This window comes from Natrix helvetica (assembly GCF_964273705.1).
Source record: "Natrix helvetica genome assembly, chromosome: 6".
Lineage (NCBI taxonomy): Eukaryota > Metazoa > Chordata > Lepidosauria > Squamata > Natricidae > Natrix > Natrix helvetica.
In genome coordinates, this window is record NC_138553.1 from 42,172,884 (window position 1) to 42,195,660 (window position 22,777).

A 22,777-nucleotide genomic window follows, 5' to 3' on the forward strand; every position below is an offset into this window, starting at 1 on the left:
AAGTCAGTATTTGCCCATAAAAATACAATGCATCGTAGGGGAACAATTAAAGATACTTCAAATGAGCCAAGTTACAGAATGTGTCCAAAATAAGGACCCATGACTTCTAAGGGAATGAAATTTGGGAAATTTGTGCATCTTTGTTTATACTGGCTGCTGCTATGATACCAGATGCTGCTATAGTCACATGATCTTCATTTACGATGTTCTATGACAGTTTCCCAGGCAGTCTTGCAATCCCTTGTTCCTTTCCCTCATCCAGCAGGAGCCACTTACCTGGCTGTTGCTAAGGGAAAGAAAGGGGAAAAGAACAGGGAGGAAGGGATCCCCATGCAACCTTCCCAGTCCATGCAGCTCCTCTTGTACACCTGCATAGACTTTTCCAAACTTTTCCGTACACCTTCCTTGATAACATGCAGTACCTCCTGTGCACTCCCATGTCCCCTTCCAAATAGACACTGCCCCCTCACACACCTTTCCTGACCTGTGTGGCAGCTCTTGTGTACCTCCAGGCACCCTTCCAACCTCACAATGCTGTGCCCCACTGACACAGTATTTCTCACACATCCCTGCAACGCCCATGCATTCTTCTTGCCCCATGCTGCCCCACCATGTGCCCAACCCAACCCACACAGCACCTCTCGCATGACCCCCAGGCACCCTTTCCAATTTATACCACTGACCTGCAATGCCTTACCTGCCCACAGGGCATTTTTTGTGCATGCCCACACAGCCTTCCCAACCCATAAGGCATCTCTCATGCATCCCCACATACCATTTCTGACCTGTACCCCTGGCTTCCTCCCTCTTTCTTAGAGGTTTGCAGAGTGCCACAGGGCTTGGTCCTTTCTCCATCCTTTTTAAAATCTACATGAAATAGGTGGATAGGATCATGTGTCACTATAGGATAAAGTATCACCAGTATGCTGATGATTTCCAGTTATACAGCTCCATCTGGGGTAAAGTGGGTGATGCTGTGAATGTCCTTTCACAGTGCCTGGAGGCTGCAGGAACCTAAATAGTGGGACACCAGTCTTCAACTGAACCCTAATAAGATACAATGATGGTGGGAAGGGAGCCCTCTGCATCCGGGAGTTTTTCATCTTTGGACTTGGATGGGGTTGCATTACCCCAGACCTGGTGCGTAGTCTGGAGGTCTTCCAAGATTCACTAGGCTAGGAGGGCCTTTGCACAAATTTGTGTTGTGTGCCAGTTATGCCTTTTCCTGGATAGAGAACTCTCTGCTCATCACTCATCTGAACTATTGCAATGTGCTCTATGTAGGACTACCCTTGAAGAGTATCCAGAAGCTTCAGCAGGCATGCAGGCAATTCTGGGCACCCAAATAATAGTGCAGTAACATTTCTGTTGAGCAAACTGTATTTGGTACCTATCTGCTTCCAGGCTCAATTCAAGGTGTTGATTATAAAGTTTAAGGCCTTATGTGGCAATGTGTCAGGTTAACTATGGAACTTTATCCCATTACATCAGTCTGTCCCACAGTCCCAAAGGGAAGGTATGTTTCACATTCCATCAGTTGAAGAATTCCAACTGATGGTGTTTAGGAAGAGAGCCTTCTCTGTCACTGTCTCCGCCCAATGTAAGACTCTCCACCTGGGGATGAAGTGGGCCCCTACTTTCTTAGCTTTCTGTAAAGCCATAAAAACATGGCTTGGGGTGCACAGTTGAACATGCAGCCATGGGGCAGATTGGTGTCCTGAAAGCCTTCCTCCTCTTTTTTAATCAATTTTTAATATACCTTGCCTCTTTTAAATTTTTGCATAATGTTTTTATGCTATTAATATCTAATTGTACTCTGCCCAGAGAGTCTGTGAGCAACATGACACATAAATAAGTTGCTCCCTCTCTTACCGAATTTTTGCCCACCCATGATCATTCTGTTTCTCTATTTAGGTTAGGAAATATCTCTAAAACAATGACATGTCAAGTCACAGGTACCTTACTATATGCTGTAATACTGGCTGTTACCTTGTATGGCTTCCCATTCACAAGAGAAGCAAGAGCTGATCGTGGTATCTTGCCAGAACGAGTTTTTGGTATTTGTTTCACAAATACTACTTTCCGAAATGCTGCCACAGGACCGATATCTTCTCTAACTCGTGCAACAATTTCTTCTAAAAGTTGTTCCTCTTCAATATCAACTCCTAATAGCACATAAGAGCACAAGTGTCATAAGTGGCTTTATTACTTTATATGGTACAATTTTGTTTCTCAACGGCTATCACAGCCAAATCAAGACAACAATCTCAAACCAATCATTCACTTCAAAACTCCAAAGATAGATTGTAAATGAACATTTCTCACCATTTCTCAGGACACACAATGCTATAGGAACATGGCCCTTTAGTCGATCCTCTTGGCCAACAACTGCACAGTCTGCCACAGCCATATGGGAGAGAACAGCCTGAAGAGGGGACATAATAAAAATACCATATTAAGCAAATATAAGACTGCATGTCCATTACTTATCTGACCAAGTATGTCCAGCAACAGCAGCCTATGGAGAATAAGATGGAGCTCTCCATTAATAAGAGCCTTGTGACCAGAAAACATTCCACTTGGCCAGATGCAACTGACCATCTTTGTCATTTTCTTCTCTGCATACAAACCCCTAAAAAACCTATTCTATACAGTTTTGAGATCTCTCAGGAACATGGGGGAAGTAGCCTAGGATGAGGCAAAAGGGTTAGGCCAGAGATTCCCAATCTTTTTCGGTTTGCGGCTCCCATAACACTTCGGATTTTTTCCGCGGCTCCCTTAATAGGTACATCCGATTTTTTTAAATTTTTGACTTTTTAAGAATTTGGAAATCTACTTTTTAGTTCGTTAAGGTTAGGTTAATTGAAAAATAAATTAAACACGAGCTTTAAATTCACAATTTATTGAATATCGTTTAATGATTTAAAATTATTAATGGGATGGATGGGCTTGTTGTTCGCTGCACAACTTCTCAAATCTTGGAATAAAATTGGAAATGGCGACTCTCATTTCTTGCTCGACGTTAATTTTCGAGCGATATTTACTTTTTATTACCGCGACAGCCGAAAACTCAGCTTTGCACAAATAGGACCGCGGATCCTCATCAGAGCCGTAGGCTGGAGCCGTGCAAGAAGTCCGCTTGGGTGGGGAGGGAGGGAAGCCCTTGGCCACCCATCCTCGCCACCGCCACCCCTTCAGCCCTGGTACTGGGACGCCTTGGCAGCGCTCGCCTCGCGCGGCAGCAAAGTGTGTGTGTGTGTGTAATGGGGGTCTGGCTGGGACCGATCAGCTGAGAGGCTGGCGAAGAAGCGGCGCTTGGAGGAAGAAGGCAGAGATGCTGGCTGGCATTTGCTTCCCTTATTTTTTGCAGCCCAGGCCCCGCCTGCCCTGCTTAGCTGAAAGTGGCAAGGGAGCAAGCCGCGATGAGCAGGAAGGGAAATGAGCGCCAGCCACACACACACACACCACTTGTTGCCGTGCAAGGTGAGCGCTGCTGGGGAGAAATCAGGGGGAGAGGGGGGAGAAGACCATCCCTAGCAGAAGATTGTTTTCTTCTCCCCCTCCCAGATTTCTCCCCAGCAGCGCTGGTCTCGCACGGCAACAAGCGGTGTGTGTGTGTGTGTGTGTGTGTAACGGGCTGGATGGGACCGATCACCTGAGAGGCTGGCAAAGAAGTCTTCCCCACTGCCGCGAAAAGGCAGGGATAGTGGCCAGCGCTCATTTCCCTTCCTGCTCATCGCGGCTTGCTCCCTCGCCACTTTCAGCTAAGCAGGGCAGGCAGGGCCTGGGCTGCAACCAGCAGGGAGGGGGTGGTAATGCTCCGTCCTGCCGGGGCGGCGGCGGCAAAAAGTAAGGGAAGCGAATGCCAGCCAGCATCTCTGCCTTCTTCCTCCGAGCGCCGCTTCTTTACCAGCCTCTCAGCTGATCGGTCCCAGCCAGACCCCCATTACACACACGCACACACACACTTTGCTGCCGCGTGAGGCGAGCGCTGCCAGGGAGAGATCAGGGGGAGGCGAGGGGGGGAGAAGGCATCTCTAGCAGAAGTTTGTGTTCTTCTCCCCCTCCTGCTGATTTCTCCCCGGCAGCGCTAGTTGAATATTTGAATATTAAATAATTGAATATTTCGCGGCGCCCTTATGACGATAGCGCGGCTCCCCAGGGAGCCGCGGTGCACACTTTGGGAATCACTGGGTTAGGCCATAAATGAATGTTCTTTTCACCAGTGGGAATATTCTGAGGAGAAATTCGCTCAGGAATTCATTTGAAATATTTAAGGTCCAACTTGGAGAATGTAAACATCTAAATGTCATGGTCCATTCATTAATCTGTAGCAATAGAAACTAATTTTCATATTATATGGTGACTCTTTCAAACATTAATGGGAACTTTTTAATCTGTAGCCTGAAAAACTCTCAGTTTCCCAGCTATTCTTGACTGAGATTAGGAGTTAATATGTGCTAAACCATATGTGATTATAAATGAATTTGTGATAAAGTAATTTATGTGGTGGTTGGCTCTGATGTGTAGAAAAAGGAGTGTGCAGGGGTCACAACGTATGAGTAGACTATTCATTTCCACTTGGACCACAACACTAAAATAGATGATTAAAACTCCTAAATTTGAGATTAGCCTGGAAAAAATAAATAATAGTTATAAAATATAACTATTCATTAAACAGCAAGGAATAAATTACCAAGCATTTGTGTGGGGAAGAAGCCTGTCTAATTTCAGTAAAATAGGTGCATGGCTTTGAATTAGATCACACTCCAAATCTCACAAGGATATTTCAGTTTGAAGCTTTGATCAAATCACTGTAACAAATCAGATTCATGAATTAAAACAGACCTGCTGTAATCCATTCAATCAAAATGCATAGATGAAAGCACTGTGTAGCCTTCTACATGTAGTCCTCGACTTACGATCACCATTGAGCCAAAAAATTCAGTTGCTAAGCAAGGCAAGCTGTTAAGTGAGTTTTGCCCCCCATCTTAGGAAATATTTTGCATAGTTGTTAAGTGAATCATGTGGTCGTTAAGTGAATCTGGCTTTTCCTCATTGACTGCTTGTTAGAAGCCAGCTGGGAAGGTTACAAATGGGACTCACATGACCCTAGGACAGGTAACTGTCATAAATACATCCCATTTTCCAAGCGCCCAAATTTTAATCATTTGACCGTGGGAATATTGCAACAGTTGTGTGAAAACTGGTCATAAATCAGTATTTTTCAGTATTATTAAAGTTCAAATGTTACACTGAATGAATGGTTGTAAGTCGAGAACTATCTGTAAAACATTTCATAAATTCTATATATCATCTACTGCCTCTGGAGTTGCTATAGAAAATATATGATGCATTATCAGTTCTACAGAAAGAGAATGCGAGGGACTGAGTTATATAACCAATCGGTTTTCTCATTTGGTTAAATTCTCTGATAGAGCTCCTTTGGGTGGCAAAACAAAACTTAGTTTGAGTTGCTTTGATTTGCCCAATTCTCAGCTTTTTTAATGTGCTAAGCAAGGCCACAAACTTTAATTTAGTTCTTTCTTGTGTTAATGGAATGATAAGACTCCTGTGCTCTGCCCTGCCCATACAACTTGCAATCAAAGCTGCAACCAAGTCCTGCTCAGGAAATGCCAAACCTTGCTAATGTGCCCTGTCTAAAATTACCCACAATGCTGAGGAGATGTTTTCCAGGATAAGCAAATTTCCCAACCAGTTTTGGTATTATTTCTGGCACCTTAGAAAGCCAGGTGATCAGAGGCAACAAAACTACCTAGTCCAAAAGGTCAAGCCACTGAGTTTTTCTGGGCTATCACATCTGGCATGAGTTCATTTTAAAATAGTTTTAAACCTTAAATGTTTTTAAAATATTTTTTTAATTTGGACTCAAAACAATTTCTAAATTAATTCACTGAGTCTCTATAGACTCTGGTCAATGATTGCTGTTGTATAGGCCTTTCCTCATATTTACTGGTTCATTTTCTAAAGATGTGGAGAAATATTTCAAACAAATATTTACAATGAGATCCAATAAACCCAGAGGTGGTATTCAGCCGGTTCTCTCTGGTTCGGGCAAACTGATAGTGGCTACTGTGGGAGGCTCCGCCCACCTGCCCCCAACATAATGCGTGAGCACTGCACATGCACAAGGTGGTGTGCATACGCAGACAAGGCGTGTGTGAGTGAAGCCAGCACAAGCACATTCCTATTTGTGAACCGGTAGAGAAGGTAAGTGAATCCCACCTCTGAATAAATCTTGACAGACTAATATCCTTCACAGAGGTTAGATTTGCTATTCTCATCCATTACTACCTGCCTCTAAGTAGAGTGCTGCAGGAATTTTAATGCTTCCTCATTCCATGGATGGTTTTTTTTTTCTGTATCAAATTGTGAAGCAGTTTGCATCAAATCATGCGTTCTTTCCTTGATTTGTCTTGAATTCAAATCAAATCATACCTTAGAATACTGAATGAGAGTTTAGTGATATGCTTCACTACACCCTCACCAGGCTAAACAATGCATCCTCTCTACTCTATTTTAAAACAATTATTTCTTTTTCTGCATTACGATCAAAGCTGTCAGCAAACCACCATTTATTTTTTCTTGAGTGTCTTGGAGAAAGCAGCAGTCTATTCTAGAATATTGTCAGAAATTAATACAGTATAATTGCTTTCAGTAAGTATGTAAGAGGAGCAGCACAGTAATGATAAGAGCACTGCTGCCCTTGCTCCACTCATTCATTAAGTCTTCATGGAGAAAACTTTGCTAAAGAAGTGGCTCACCAGGAAAAAAATTACCCCTTAATTTTGAGATAGATCCCCCTCCACTCTTTCTCTGTGTTTGAAACTGAGGTACCATTTTTCCTGGTTGTTTCATGTTTTACCTCTTCAATTGCACCTGCTGAAATTCTATGGCCTGCAACATTTATCACATCATCCACACGAGACATGACATATAGATAGCCTTCTTCATCCATATAACCTGCATCCATAGTGTCATAATATCCCTAGGAAGAAAAGTAGATAAATGAAAAATGCTTCCAAATATTAAGTACAACAATATTACATTTTTGCTCCTAAATCGATGCATTACCAAAGTAGTATTTATTTTGATCCCTGGCATTTGTTCTAAGTTACAATCTAAAATTCATGGGTCTGTTCATGGAGGTTGACAGGTTGACACATCATTGAAGTGGTTTCCGCATAAACCCAATGTGGAACACAGAGAAGCATTTACCATGGGTGCTGTTCACCTTATATGTGATCCCATTGGATAAAGACTTTTGGAAGAAGAAGAAAAATACACATTTTGGATAACTGAAATTTTGCTGTCCTAAATATGCCACATATGTGTGTATGTGTATGCATACGTGTGTGTGTGAGTTCAGAGGATTTTTTTTAGCATGTAAAATATTTTAATATAAGATGATATATTTTAATTAAAATTAAACCAGTCAGCAAGTTTAAAGATTGAAAATTAAACATTTCCATAAAGCTTAGAAAAACTTTTGGGATTCAAAAGCCAAATGAGAAATGTTCTTACAACAAGTATAAGGGAAGTGAGGATAGCCATTATTCAAAATTAAAAGAAAAATATAGAGAATTTCATATTATTTTAAATAATGTATACCATTATATATTTAATCACTTCTTACCGGAAATTTTTGGAAATATAATTCTTTATAAAGCTCTTCATTTTTCCAAAGACCTAAAAAGGCTCCTGGTGGCAAAGGCAACCTGTTGTATATTTAAAAAGGGAGGGAGGTTATATAACTGCATAATACATTAATATAGAAAACTCAAAAATAGTTAAATATGTTCTTCTAAAACTCAAAAATAGTTAAATATGTTCTTCTAAACTCAAAATACTTCTAAATATGGGACTAGAATAAAATAGAATTAAAATTTAAATCATTACCTATCCAGGAAGATCTTCCACATTATAACACAAAATAGCAACAGAAAGCGATTCATAATGTAAACATCTGAGAGTAATGTAGCCTATTGTGAAGTGTTATGCAAGTAAATCGACCTAATTTTATAACTCTTGGGCCATGGATTCTTATTCTAGGTATTATTTTCTTCTTTGCTTCTATCTCTATGCTTGTCTAGACAATATATATATAGAACAACATAACAGGTGTCTAGACAATATATATAGAACAACACAACAAGTGTTGGAATGGTGACTTGCAACAAATATGCTTAGGCAATAATAAATGGAAAATATAAGAATTTGTGATGGGATTCTACAATATCTGGAATTGGCATACAACATCTGCTAAAAGTCATATAAAGATCCACAGGTTTCTTAGCGAAGTTTCCACCATAATGATGTCTCTTATTCTATCTTGAGATTATTCATCAAATATTTATGGCTCTTCATTGTTAACTTTTCTAAGGCATTTAATAAATGAGCATGTTTTATTATTGAGTTAGATTATATATAATGCACATAGAAAACAGTAAGTCCTATAGACTCTACTTAATGCATGGTTCATAAATAAACAGGAAGGTATCTGGTCTACATTATTTAGAAGTAATGCAACAAAATACTTTGTGTGCTAGGTACAAAATCAACAGAATAACCTAGATGTTATGATCAGAAGCTACCTTTACCTGTAGCAATTAATATTTTTCAGAATACAATTCCATTTTTCAGTATATGAGCCTTATTTTTTTATTTCAATTAAGGGTTTTTCCATAAATGAGATTGTCCATCAAATATTTTCTTGGCAAACAGACATTGCCGCAGATCAATATTACAATATCCTATCAACAGACCTGGATCTCCCATAATAATAATATAAATTATTTCTTCAATTGTCCATTTTGAATACATTCTCTTTCCCTCCATCTCTATTTACTTTGCTCAGTTGTAACTGTTTGGGAAGTCATGAATTGCTTACTTCACCACTATGTTTCCTAGAGTCTTCACTTTTACAGGTTGCTTGAGGTCATCCAGAATCATAACTAAAACAAAAGGGCATCACAAGTCATAAAAACAAAGACAATAGTTTCAATTTAAATTAAAATAGAAGTATTTCAACATTAACCAACTTCAGAAACTTAAATGGAATGAAAATTCCTGTTGTTTACAAATTTTACACTCTTGAGAATAATGAAAGATGAGGAAGTAGAAACGGACAAGCCAATATCTATTCCTAGGTTAATAAATGAGTCATTTGCCATAGTTACTGCATCTGAATTTCCCTTTGCTTTATCATTACCATGCATCTTATCAAAATAAGAAAAGAGAATATAAAAAATTTAAAAGCATTTCCTTCCATGCATCCTTTATATAAAAAATAATCAATTATTTTGAGTTAAACTAGCTTGCACTACATTTCATAATTTCATTTTACAATTTTAGTTTTAATTATATTTTAAGAGATATCACTTGATGTTCAAAGATAAATCACAACATTATGAAAGCTGCTACTCCTTAATTTTGATTTCACATATTCTATTCTTTCTTCACTTGTCATTCAAATTAGAAACAGCTATTGCCTTTTTATGTCTAGTTCATAAAAGTCTTCCTGATAAAGTAGTTGAACTCTTACATTTTTGAATGTAAAACGTATTTATGGAGGTCACCAAATTGATACATTGTGAATATGCAAATACCAAGCTTAAAAGCTCCTCGATTTAAGTTTTGTTTCATGTTAGTGCAGATACTGTAATATACTTATAAAATGCAACAATATAAAGTATCTTGTTCAGAATATGTCAGGAAGACCCATAGAATGGAGGGCAATTGCCATGATTTCATTAGAACCTACAAAATTCATTCTTCCAGATAGATCTTCAAAAAGTATCTGTAGCTCTAGCCTAAATTGCTATGATATAGATATGTTTCCTAGCCCACAAGCAATTTAATCTTTGTGAAGTAGTTTGCATATAAGTTAATTTTTTGACTGTTATTCAATCTGCCCCAACCAATTCAATATATAAGCAATTATCCTGGGTATTTTGCTACAGAACAGAAAGCCCCATGTGAAAACCTACATGAGTTGGGATACTCTAAAGCAGTGATGGCGAACCTATGGCACGCGTGCCACAAGTGGCACGCGGAGCCATTTGTCAGGGCACGTAAGGTGCTGCCCTGCTAGCTGGTCAGCGCGCATGCAAACGCTGGCCAGCTGAGTTCAACTTTTTAAAAGCTATTTTTCGCCTTCCCCAGGCTCCAGAGGCTTTATAGGAGCCTGGGGAGGGCGAAAAGAGTCTCCCCCGCCCCCCCCCCCCCGAGGCTTCAGGGACCGTCTGGAGGCTTCCCTGATGCCTTCGGAGCGCTTAAAACGACCCTCCGAGCAACCCGGAAGTCACTTCCGGTTTGCTCGGAGGGTGGTTTTAAGCGCTCCGAAAGCGTCAGGGAAGCCTCCGGACGGTCCCTGAAGCCTTCGAACGCTTAAAACGACCCTCCAAGCAACCCGGAAGTCACTTCTGGTTTGCTCGGAGGGTGGTTTTAAGCATTCCAAAGGCTTCAGGGAAGCCTCCGGATGGTCCCTGAAGCCTCCGGAGGGCCTCCGGGGGTGCGGGGGGAGGCTCTTTTCACCCTCCCCAGGCTCCTATAAAGCCTCTGGAGCCTGGGGAGGGCGAAAAAAGCATGTAAAAAGGGGGGGCGTCGTGCACGCATGCGCACTGGGGGATCGCATGTTGTATTATGGGTGCGGCACGCCTGCACACGACTCCCCCGCGCTCCCCCCACTTGTGGCACGCGAGCCAAAAAAGGTTCGCCATCGCTGCTCTAAAGCAAAGGGGTCAAAACTTGAAACTTTAAGACTTGTGGACTTCAACATGGCTGGCGGGAGAACTCTGGGAGTTGAAGTCCACAAGTCTTAAAAGCTGCCAGGACTGGATACTCTGCTCTAAAGAATCCAAGTAAAAGATGAAGCAATAACAGGCCACATTACACTATGTTGTGCTTTAATGTCAGAGTGAAAACAGTTATTGCAGCTTTAGAAAACAATTGATCCATGGTACGATTGCATAAATATATCGCATAAAGACATAATTCCTGGAGATAACAGGAATTTTGAAGTAGTTTTTAAAAAGATCAAAGTTCGGTTGGTTCTAAATTGTCAAAAGAACATCACTTAAGCTTTCAAGGCTGTTTACCTTTCCTTTTTGTCAGGAACGGAATCGTTAAAAAGCGCTCGCTCTCTCTCTCACACACACACACACACACTTTTAAGAGTATCTACTTTGCAACTTTACCATTGTATCCTGGTACCAACTTTCCTGTCTGTCCTGGAGGAGGAGTTAGTGAGTTTCCTAAACCAATGCAAGAAGCTGTTATTGGAGAGCCTGTTTCTGTAATTTAAAAAAGAAAAATGTTTTTAAAAAAATTTGTAATATTATAATTAGAAGTTCATGTATAAATTAATTGGCTTTGATGTTCACATTGAAAACAACTTTCTTTTAGAATTTTTTAGAATTTAAATAGCCTAAGACAGTGTTTCCTAAACATTTTTCCTCATTTACCCAAAACTGCTTCTAAGTCCTTTTTACTGCTTATCAGAAAATCTTGGGTAATTTTCTCAGGTTTGGGAAGCACTGACCTAAGGAAACTTAATAAGCACTCTTGAACTGGCACTAAAAAAAACTCTGGTAGAAGTCCTTAATACAGCACTGAGTTCCTTAAGTGATGTGGAGCCAGTTATTATGGCTCAAGCTAACCTACTTAACTAGTGGTGGGTTTCTGCCAATTCGCACCGGCTCAGGAGAACCGGTTGGTGAAATTTACCGATCCGGTGAGAGGAGGTTCGACCGATGGACCCGGAAGTAACTTCTGGAACACCTGCCCCGGCCCTGTTGCTCGCTCGCCCTGGGGCCGTCCTGTTGCAGCTCGCTCGCTCCCCCGCCCGTCCGCACTAAACTAGCCCAGCCCGCCGCTCACTGATTGGCTAGAGTCCAGCCCCTTATATGACACTTCTGCTAATGTTAGAACCAGTACAGAAAGTATGCAAATCCTGTTATCAAGTTAACCTGACTTTTAAGGATGTCTTCATCACATACAATAGATTGATTATATGGCAAACAGGTAGTCCTTGTGTTATGACCACTCATTCAATGATTGTTCAAATTTATGATGGTACCAATGAGTGGGGCTTATAACAAAATGAAACTGTCTCAGAGTCCCCAAAGTCATGCAATCATGATTTGGATGCTTGGCAAGCAGCTCCCAATTGCAATGGTTTCAAGATCCTATAATCCTATCATCAGAGACAGTAGGTCAGGTAATTGCCACTTGCAATCTGTCCCTCCCACAAGCAAAGTCAATGGGGAAGCCAGCAGCATATCACAAATTGCTCCTCTAAGTTGCTCTTGCTTCTGCCACTTTTCCTCATGAGAAGCCACTGGGCACCATGTGATCTCTTACTCTATAGAACCCATCCACCTCCACTCTGCAACACCTCCCATCTTCCATGGTGCCCATTCATGGCATCCCGACCCATTCTCCTGCCTGTATGTTGTATCAGCCCACAATACCTGCTTATTTGCCTTTCACTCTAACCCACTGGCCTGCTTGTCTAGAATGCAGTTTTAGTACCTCTTCCCACATTGTGGTTGTGTGGACTCCTTGCTTAATGACCTCTGCAATCCTCACTGGCATTGGAAACTGACAGGATTGCCGTTGGTAATCAATGCAGTCACATGACTTCACACTTGACAACCATATCACTTAGCAAGAGGAATTCCAGCCCAATCACTTTCTGGACTTTCTGTAATACTGTATTCTTAGTTTTACAATTAATGCTAAATAACAATTCTATTCATGTCTAAGCAGAGGCGAACCCTCTAAAACATATAGGATTTACCTCCACATCAATGTACATGTGTTTGCACCCTGAGTCTTATTGAAATCTTCTACAATAAGAGGCATATTGAGAGGATCACAATAAGGGGACTATATGTATAGAAGAGAAGAAAATATGATGGGAAAAAATACCTTCAATCTTCACAATTGCAAAGGACATAGCACTAAATGGTAATAGAATGTGTTAGAGAAATAAGAGATAGTCTTGAAATAGGCACTTCATGATCAAAAGGCGATAAAAGGAATAAATGGCTGAAATCTGTCTTTTATAGTATCAAATCAGTCTAGTATTTTGGACACTGATGGCAGCCACTATTTTAAGTTTTAGGCCGAATTGTGAACTTGGATCTTTCTTCATGGCACACATGCATATCATCAGTGTGTCTCTCAGTTTTTGTCATTACCTCCTATCTCATTTTTGTCACTTATCTCTGCCATTTATCTCTGATTTTAACATATCATCTCAGGTGTTTAAATACTTTCCCCCTTTTTTTGGCAACTCTAAATCAATCCTTCCTTCATGAAAGCTCCATCCTATGAGAGGCTATACTTTCTTCTAGTGCCAACATAGCAGTATTAGCAGTATTTTGCCTATCAATTTTCTTATAAGTTGGGACAGTGATAGAATTAATCCCGTCTTTATGGGAAATGACGAGGAATTGTTAATATGAATAACCAGGGCAGCTAACATGAAAGCCCACCAATCAGAATCTTCACCTGGAATGTTACCATTTTTCAATTGAGAAATTGGAAGGGGAGGGGTGTTGTGATTGGGCACTGTGAGTTAATTGGAAAATGGACTGGATAATGGGAGGGCGGGGGGAGGGGAGTCACCGAGTCAATTAAACACAAAAATATCTAGTCCAGTATCCTAAAGAAATTAGGTTACTGGCACTGAACTAGGCGTAACAGAAAGATGAATGAGTACACACCAGGACAGATTGTCAACTTTATGACTATTTATTAGAGTCATCTTACATATGAGGTCTGGGTTTCCGGTTTTATTTTGGCAGTGAGATCAAATTTGTAGGAAGGCAGTACAGGCTTAATAGCCATATCTCAGCAGACCCAATTAGAATAAACTGAAAGGATGCCAAATAATTTCTCTGTCTAATTAATATAACATTGTATAAAAATTAAACTTAGGAAAGTCATAGAAATATTCCTTGAATGGGGAAGCCACTCTATGGCTACTAAATGTACTTGAGAAACTTAAATACATAATAACAAACTCAAAGAAAGAGTGGCTTTTTAATAGAAATATTAATAGAAATCCAATTTATATTTATTCCATTTTATTGAGGTGCAAAGGTGATTCCGAGGGATTCCGAGGGTATTTGCAATACCTTTTGGAAAAAAAACTTTAGAAGCATTTTTCCTTAATGGCTTTTTTTTTCAAATATATTTTTATCAGACTTCTAAAAATATTGATTTTCTAGATTTAAAAATGGAGGAAGGTATTGAATTAATATAAGCAAAGGATCGTCTAAGTGAATAAAAATAGATTTAAAACCAGATAAAAATAATAAAACGTAGAAATCTAATGAAAAGGAGATAGGTGAAGCAGAAATAAAGATATGATCATCATAGGCAAAAATAAACTTAAGTAGACAGTACTTCAGTTTTAGAAGCATTTTGTTACTGAATGCTTCCTTCTGAAAATATATTTCTAATGAGAGATAGCTGCTTTCAATACCATCTTAAAGATCTGCTACTTTAATACGTAAAATCAATGGTGGAAAATTTTCATTGTTTAGGTGAAACCTCTATTAAAGTAAAGCTCTTTACAAAATCAGAGTGAAAATAGAAAGATCACAGGGAGGAAAGGAGGAGAAAAAAGAGGGGGGAAATTTGTTGAGATTTATGTCCACTATGGCTTCATCTGCCACTATATAGTGAACAAACATGATCTTTAAACAGAAAATGTGTCTCATTCTTTATCTAAATGCTTTGAATGATGGATCCAAAAACCAAAATGAACATGAAAATACAGCTGGGTGACTTTGGACCAGTCTCTCAGTCTCTCTCTCCCTCTCTCTCTATATATTCACCCCTTGAGTTATCTATACAAATAAAGCAGGATAAAAATCACATAAATAAACTCAGTTCATATGTGCTGCCAGTTACATCCCAGCAGAAACAATGCAGGTCAAAGCAGTTTTTAAGATACTGCTTCAAATAAGGCTGATTCTACTTTAGTAAAAATAAAAATTGTAACTCCAGAAGACAGTGGTGGCTCGGGGATTAAGACCTTGGGCTTGTTGCTGGAATGCAGGCAGACCAGCTTCTACACCTGAGCACAACATGACCAGGTGGGCTCCTGTTTTCACCCCAGCTCCTGTGTACCTAGCAGTTCAAAAGCATGCAAATGTGAATAGATAAACAGGTATCACTTGGTGGGAAGATAATAGCACTCCATGATGTCATGCTGGCCACATGACTGCAGAAATGTCTTCAGACACCACTGACTCAATGGCCTTTAAACAGAATGAGCACTGCCCCCTATATTTAGCAACAACTAATGGAGTAAAATCCACAGGGACTCCTTTACCTTTTTTTTAACCAACAGAAGACAGGAACAGAGGCACACTAACACAATTTCATAACTTTTACTATTCTTAAAAGATATGTCAGCATGACCCATATGTATTGCCAAGGCCATCTGGCAAGCTTTTCTAATCTGGTAGAGAAGTAATGTTTTTCATCTTCTAAAACAAACCTTGCTTTTTCCATGATGTGTGATGTCAGTGCAAGGAGTGTGCCCTGCTCTTACCAGTTGCTTTTGATTGCAACGGGCAAACCTGAGAACACCATAGCTAACTTTTTGACATGGCCTTTCTGCTTTCCCCTACTGCGCTGACATAATATCCAATGGGAAAGAAGCATCGACACAACTACAGAAAATGATAGCTGGAGCATTCTTAGTGCTTCCTCCAGCAATCTAAATACTTTGAGAGCTCTGTTCTATCTTCACTAATAACAGCAGCATTAAGGCCACCAAAGAAAGTAGACCTGATCTTTCTAAAGCAAACTTAAACTACATGGCTGAATTCACTACTACAGCTGCCAAAATTTGCCTGTTTTTTCCATCAGCCATGTTAGTGGCAGTAACTGATATTTTTTTCCCCAAAAAATTATTCACTGGCCTTGTTACCAAAGCAAACACCAGAAGTATAGAAAGAGCACATTTAAGTTGATTTTCTTTATACAGCAAACCTTTGTAAGCCAGCAGTCTGGGAGTAGGGCAAACAAATGCAAAACAAGCCATAAGTCACGTCTATAAATAGATAAAATTTAATCAGAAGCAAACAGATACATGTTAGTCCTCAGCTTCAGGGGGAAAAAAGACAGGAAATAAAGCATAATGAAAATCATTCTATTGGACTACCGGTGAGGAAATAAATCCAGGTTTAGACCATCCTTCATCACATGAGCTACAAAGCAGGGATGCACAACATCTTCCCAAAATTTTGGAGGCAATTTTGAAATGTGAACACTAAAGATAATCTGAGAGTCTACAAATGGAACATTCTGGAGTGAAACTGCCATGCCACACTAATAAAAATACAAATGACTAAGATACATAAGCAGTTGACTGCATTGTAGTATAAAACAGTACTAATTATGTAGTATCTATCATCATAACTCTGCCATAGCTAAACCAAGCACATATTTAATTTTTCAGTTAATTACATTTGCACTTTACAGTGTTGAACTTTGGCTCATTTGCATATTTTTCATACATTGTCACGCTTTAACAAAGCACAACAGAAGACAGTTGCAAAAAAAAAATAAGCAGACTGAATCATTTTTTAAAAGTACCAAAATTCATTCTTCCAAGTAGACAGCTTCTTCCATGTCTACTTGGAAGAATGAATTATTGTACTTTTTAAAAATGATTCAGTCTGCTTTTTTTTTTTTTTTTGCAACTGTTGGTGCAAAATTGGTGAACAGTTAGCATCGTGGACAAGTTTTTCTCTTTTGAACATGTAAGACATACTTATGCAGAAAGGGTTTTGTGGTCAGCCAATGACTTTGTATAAAACTTGGCAAACTTTGAGTTAAAAATTCCCCCATACATGAATTCAGAAGTTATTCAGCATGTTTTGCCAATTCCATTCTTGTTAATCGATCTTGTTTACCCCATATTTGCACTATTACTTGTAACTATTATGATAAAGAGGACAATGGTGGCTCCCTAATTTAATCCCTAAATGAAGACATCTGCCAATAAAACAGGGAACAATAACTAAAAACAATGCTTTCATAAAGTCCAGCAAGGTTTTCAGGGTATTGGCAAGAAATGTAATTAGGAAACCCATAATCAGACAGCCCAAAGTGCTATCTGCTAAGGATCTGCTTTTCCCTGAAAATATTCTTGGCAAAGATTCCACCAGTTAGGATCAAGAGGGGCTGCCAAGCCATATATATATATATATATATATGTTGTATTTGTGCTGATAAAATAAAGGGAGACTAGTATAGATCCATGATCTATACTAGTCTCCCTTTATTTTATCAGCACAAATACAACACAAATATAAAAAGACAACATTAAAAATAAAAATATGGGTTTCTGCCTGGATGGTTTTCTGTGATGAGCCGAAAGGACAGAAAGAGGGAGGAGTGAGCTCCCTCCCATATTTAGGCATACCAGGGGTTGTAACACACACACACACACACACACACACACACACACACATATATATGTATATGTATATGTATATGTATATGTATATGTATATGTATATATATATATATATATATATATATCAGCCCGGGTTCTAATCCCAGTAAGGGTATGGCTAGCTGATGAGAGCTAATTAGCTCGAAATAGATCTATCCTAGTCTCCCTTTATTTATTTATCAGTACAATTACAACACAAATATAAAAAGGCAACAGTAAAAATAAAAATATGGTTTTCTGCCTGCATGGTCTTTGTGATAAGCCGAAGGACAGAAAGAGGGAGTAGTGAACTCCCTCCCATATTTGGGCATACCATGGGTTGTAACATAAACACATAGTTATTTCCCTGGCTCAGCTGATAAAGGAGGAGAAGCCTGTGGCATAGTGGCTAAGACTCTTGCCTAGTGTATAATACAGCCCAGGTTCGAATCCCAGTAAGGGTATGGCTAGCTGATGAGAGCTAAATAGCTTGAAATGGATCTATACTAGTCTCCCTTTATTTTATCAGCACAAATACAACACACACACACACACACACACACACATATATATATAACACAACATGTTTGATTTGCCATATGGACACAAATTTCTCTTTCTCCCCTCTCTCTCTGAGAGGGAGGGAGGGAGAGAGGGAGGGAGGGACAGAGAGAGGGAGGGAGGGACAGAGAGAGGGAGGGAGGGAGGGAGAGAGAGGGAGGGAGGGAGAGAGAGAGAGAGAGAATGAGATTGATTCAATGATTAAAAACATCCAAACTTCATCAAGCCAAAGGAATATCTGTTGATAAAGGAATATCTGTTGATTAAATTACAGACCCTATGGTAGCTAATCTAGAAAAACAATGAAGAATATCATTTTAATGTCCTGGAACCATATCTCTATTAATTAAACTGGACAATATGTACCCATAGGAATAATGGCAACCAAGGTATTTTGTCTTGCTTTTCATACAATGAGTGGTGTCATTGAAGTATTTACCTCTCAAAATTTAGATAGCTGAAATGGTTATTTTACTTATTTAATTTCCCAGTTTGAAAAAGAAACTTTTCTTTCATAGCACATCCTACAGAAGGGAGAAGAAAGCAATAAGGATCACAATTGCAATTGTATTTTGGAAAGGAGGAGATAAACAGACATAACTTGTTAAGGCAAAGTGGCAGAAAAACCTTGAAGACTATTGTCAGTGCTTTTGTACCAGCACATCATAGCATTTTAATGAAAATCTTTATTTTTTTCCAATTTTGAATAGAATCAAAACACCTTCCTCATTTCCACCTTTAAGGTACTTAGCAACTGATGTTCAATGGACAAGACACAGATGATTAACACAAAAGAATCTCATATCTCAGTGTTAAACATTTATAATGTAACTGCTTTCAAAAATGTGTTATGTCTGCTTTAATGTCAGTAGCCCACCATAGACAAAAGAGAACGTATCAGACAGCTGCTATTTTTAAATATGAGAAAAATCATCTACAGTAGGGATTAGTGTTTCATAACCTCTTTTGTACTCTTTCTCCAGGAAAAGATCCATCAGGGCTGTCTTAAATCTACCAAAGGATTATTCTTTCTATAAGAGAAATTCATGGAGTTTAACTCTCAGTTCCCTATTCACAAACCATCAGTAAAAATATCTACATTACCTAATGAAGACCCTAGTCACAGAACAAGGGGAAAAGCCGTTGCTAGGCAACAGAAATGACATCAGCAACCTGTAACATTTTCAGAGAAACATATAAAACTAATGGCAGTTAGAGCTTCTCTCATTTATGCAAAACTTCCCCACCATCTCTCTCTCCTTTAGCGCACCTTAAAATTACTTTGATATTAGATCCATGTCTGAACTTAGATTAGTCTTTCTTTTACTGCAATCAGTAACGGACTGTGTAAGGCAAGGAAGGAGCCTGAAAAAAAAGCCACTGGATTCGTGCTAGCTTAACACATACAATTTCAGAAGAAAGTGAGATGCCATACATATGCAGTTCCAAAATTAGAAAAAATGAGAGAAAATGCATGTGGGGATACTTTCAGAGGGATAAAGCTGGGCTATCAACAGCGGTATTGAAATTGTGGTGGGGCGGGAACATATATCTTTCTAATTTTGATGGCATTTTGAAAAGCTGGTTCAAATAAATGATGATTCACAGATAAGATTTGTATCATCACTATTAAAAAATTCAGAAGAAAGGAAAGAAAATGAAGACATTAGTAGTACTGTTTTCAAAGATCTGTCCTCTCTCACTGAATAAATGCCGCCTTCTTTGGGCAATTGAGAAACAAAAACCACCCAACCCTATGATTTCCATAATTTCTCCTTTAACTCTATATTTAGCAAAATCTTTCCATCACTTTTATTTGTAAAGTGGGATTCAAGTTGGCATACTAACCTGAGTACTATTACCAGGTATGTTAACTAAATATCTCTTATTTCTTCTGCATGGAACATGATAATAAGGCATGCATGTATTCTTTGCCTTTATTTTATAAATTCAGTTTTATTCAATTTGTACAATGATTGACTCACAACCTGAACGTCACTTTGACTTGGCTATTCCCCACTATCTGCTACATTTAAGAATTTATACTAATGAATCTCTACTTAATTAGTTCAAATTTTTAAACATCTCTACTTAATTTAATCTCACTTAATCCTCCACCTAGTGAGACTACACATAAATCTGCCTCTCATGTCCTAGGCTCTATGAAAAAAATCCTCAGTTCTGCCATTTGTTATACATTCTTGTTCACATCTCAATGTCAGCTGCAGCTCCTTCAGATACTTGGGCTTTAATAAATAGCATTTCAACTGTCCTCTGTCTGCTAATAGTACATTGAGGAATGCTATTAAAATAAGTTACAGTAACCAATAATAATGGGCAGTAAGAAAGCTTTAACTGAAGGGAAGGAAAACTTTAATGTATTGAGGAAATATAGAGAATATAATACCTATTTGTTGGGATCATTTGATATTTTAGATGGCTCTAGAGACAGTTGTTATGGCTCATCTATTTAAGAGGATGTGGATTCATTCTCTATAGTGCCTGAAGACCGGGACAAGAACCAAGGGGTGAAAGCTTTAGAGAGATTTAAACTTAAAACCAAGATGAATTTCTTGATCCTGATAGCTATTAAACAGTGACACAGCCTCTTTCCTGGAATCATAGGTGGTCCATCATTGTAAGTTTTCAAACAAAGATTGGACAGCCATGAGTCTGGGATGGTCTGGGTATTTCTGCCCTGAGAGCAGTTTTGAACCACTTCCAACCTTATTTTATAAGATGAGAATAACCGGATAGAGCAGAGGCACTCCACCCAGCCCATTCTAAACATGACTGGCACTTCAGCTGCTACTCAGTTTCATCCAGATTGTTTGTTTGTGGTTACAGCAACATCTCCATGAAGCCAATCTCACAAGAGACTGTCAATAGTCATTTCTCAGCGGTGAGTTACAACATATTCTAGCATCGCCTATCATCAACATGACAACATAAAGCTTCTGTTCATTACTGTTAAATCAACACTCCAGCCAGTGAAGATAGATAAATCATTAGTAAACACATGGCTGGAGTTTGGTTGGCAGGTGTTTTTTTTTCCAATTTGAGCTGGCCTTTCCAGGATGAAGAAAAAAAAACAGCTGCAACAATGACTGTCTAGCCTCCATGTCTTTCAGGATGGACTATAAAAATAGCTATGACAACAAAGCTATTCAAGAAGTATTTATGATTCAATCCATGAGAAAAAACTGCATTGTTTCTATGTTCTCCCTGTGTTCAACCTCATGGCAATATTTGGACTAAAGGCAAAGAATGGTGAATTTGCTCTCTGCAACTCCTCAAGCACTCCAAATGGCTACTGATGAGTGGGGTTAGATAGATAAGATGTAACCAGCATCAGAAGACTCATTTTTCAGACAAACTTTCTCCAAGGTCAGTGCTCTCCCCATTTAAAACTCTATCTTTTTTCCAAATACCTATCAGATTGCAAATGGTAGCTATTTTCTCCCAACATTTGCTACCAGTTTTGAGGGTGTGGTTTATGTACAAATCTTCCTTGCGTACAACTGATTTGAGAGTAAAAAAAAATTCTACTATATGTAATTTTTACATAGCTGGGGTTTTCCTACTGGTGATTTACAACTCTATTCCTTCCCATTTTACATACATATAAGAAAAATATTTTTTCTAATAATAAGTGCATATCAGTCTTTTGTTTTCCCAAGACAGTACCCTGTTTCCCTGAAAATGACCTCCCCAGATAATAAGGCCAATTGGGCTTTTAAGCGCATGCACTAAAATAAGCCTCCAAAAAAATAAGCTCTCCCTGAAAATATTGCAACACAGCAGCAGCCATGAGGTGACCATGCTCACTGCCTCCTGCACCTCAAAAATAATAAGACCTCCCTGAAAATAAGGCCAAGTGCTTATTTTGGGGGTCAAAAGAAAATAAGAACCTGTCTTACTTTCGTGGAAACACGGTAGTATTCCATTAATTCATGATTCTTACATAAACACAATCGCTCAAAACAATAAAAGGTACAGATATAGTAAAAGAAACCAAAATAAAGTGGGAAGACAGTACAGCAGCTATAAAAAGGAATCCAAATTAATGAAAAAATACAAAGTTATTTAAGGTGCCACACATGTGCACTAATCTGAAATACAAACTTCAATCAGAAAAGAGGGAAAACTGTGTGGATTTGTTTTCAGACAAGTATAATCAACTCACCAGTTTGCCACCAATGATCCAAAACTGGTACCTTGAAAATTTCTTTGCACCATTCTAATGTATCCACATCACAGCGTTCACCAGCTACAAATAACGTTCGAAACCTACATTAAATAGGATTGTTTTCAAATTAATTTCCTACTAAAAATGTAAACATATAACGATAGATACAGTTATGTATAATATTGTTTCCTAATTACAGAAGAGTTATAAAGCAGGGATACTCCCATTTTTTACATTTTATATTTGAATGCTACACCAGCAGTGAGGACAGGATAAAAACTCGAGTTGACTTCATTCCACTCACATTTTCAGGTAATGAAAAATAATTAAAATGAATGTATTTACTATCAATTCATATTAATTATCCTCCTGTCACTTTAAGAAGTATGATTTGTAACAACTTTGGGAAATTTCCGATTTCATAAATATGATTTTTAAGGATCGCTTATAACCCCTAGAGCCTCAGATTCTCTATCTTACAAGGATTTCCAAATAGGTAATCATGTTAGTTTACTGCAGCAAAAGAACCTGTGACATTT

The 22,777-nt window shown here is 38.8% G+C and overlaps 1 protein-coding gene across 2 annotated transcripts in view; it reads right to left on the bottom strand.

Annotated features, from left to right (window-relative positions):
* The window catches only part of ACSS3 (acyl-CoA synthetase short chain family member 3), a 58,350-nt gene that overhangs the window by 8,260 nt on the left and 27,313 nt on the right, over positions 1-22,777 (bottom strand). For both annotated transcript variants that reach the window (XM_081956686.1, XM_081956687.1), the window contains 7 exons: positions 22,236-22,339; positions 11,220-11,315; positions 8,912-8,975; positions 7,658-7,739; positions 6,887-7,009; positions 2,326-2,425; positions 1,990-2,165 (listed from right to left, as the gene is read on the bottom strand). In XM_081956686.1, the coding sequence (XP_081812812.1) occupies positions 1,990-2,165; positions 2,326-2,425; positions 6,887-7,009; positions 7,658-7,739; positions 8,912-8,975; positions 11,220-11,315; positions 22,236-22,339 (745 nt within the window). The remainder of the gene's footprint in view (positions 1-1,989; positions 2,166-2,325; positions 2,426-6,886; positions 7,010-7,657; positions 7,740-8,911; positions 8,976-11,219; positions 11,316-22,235; positions 22,340-22,777) is intronic.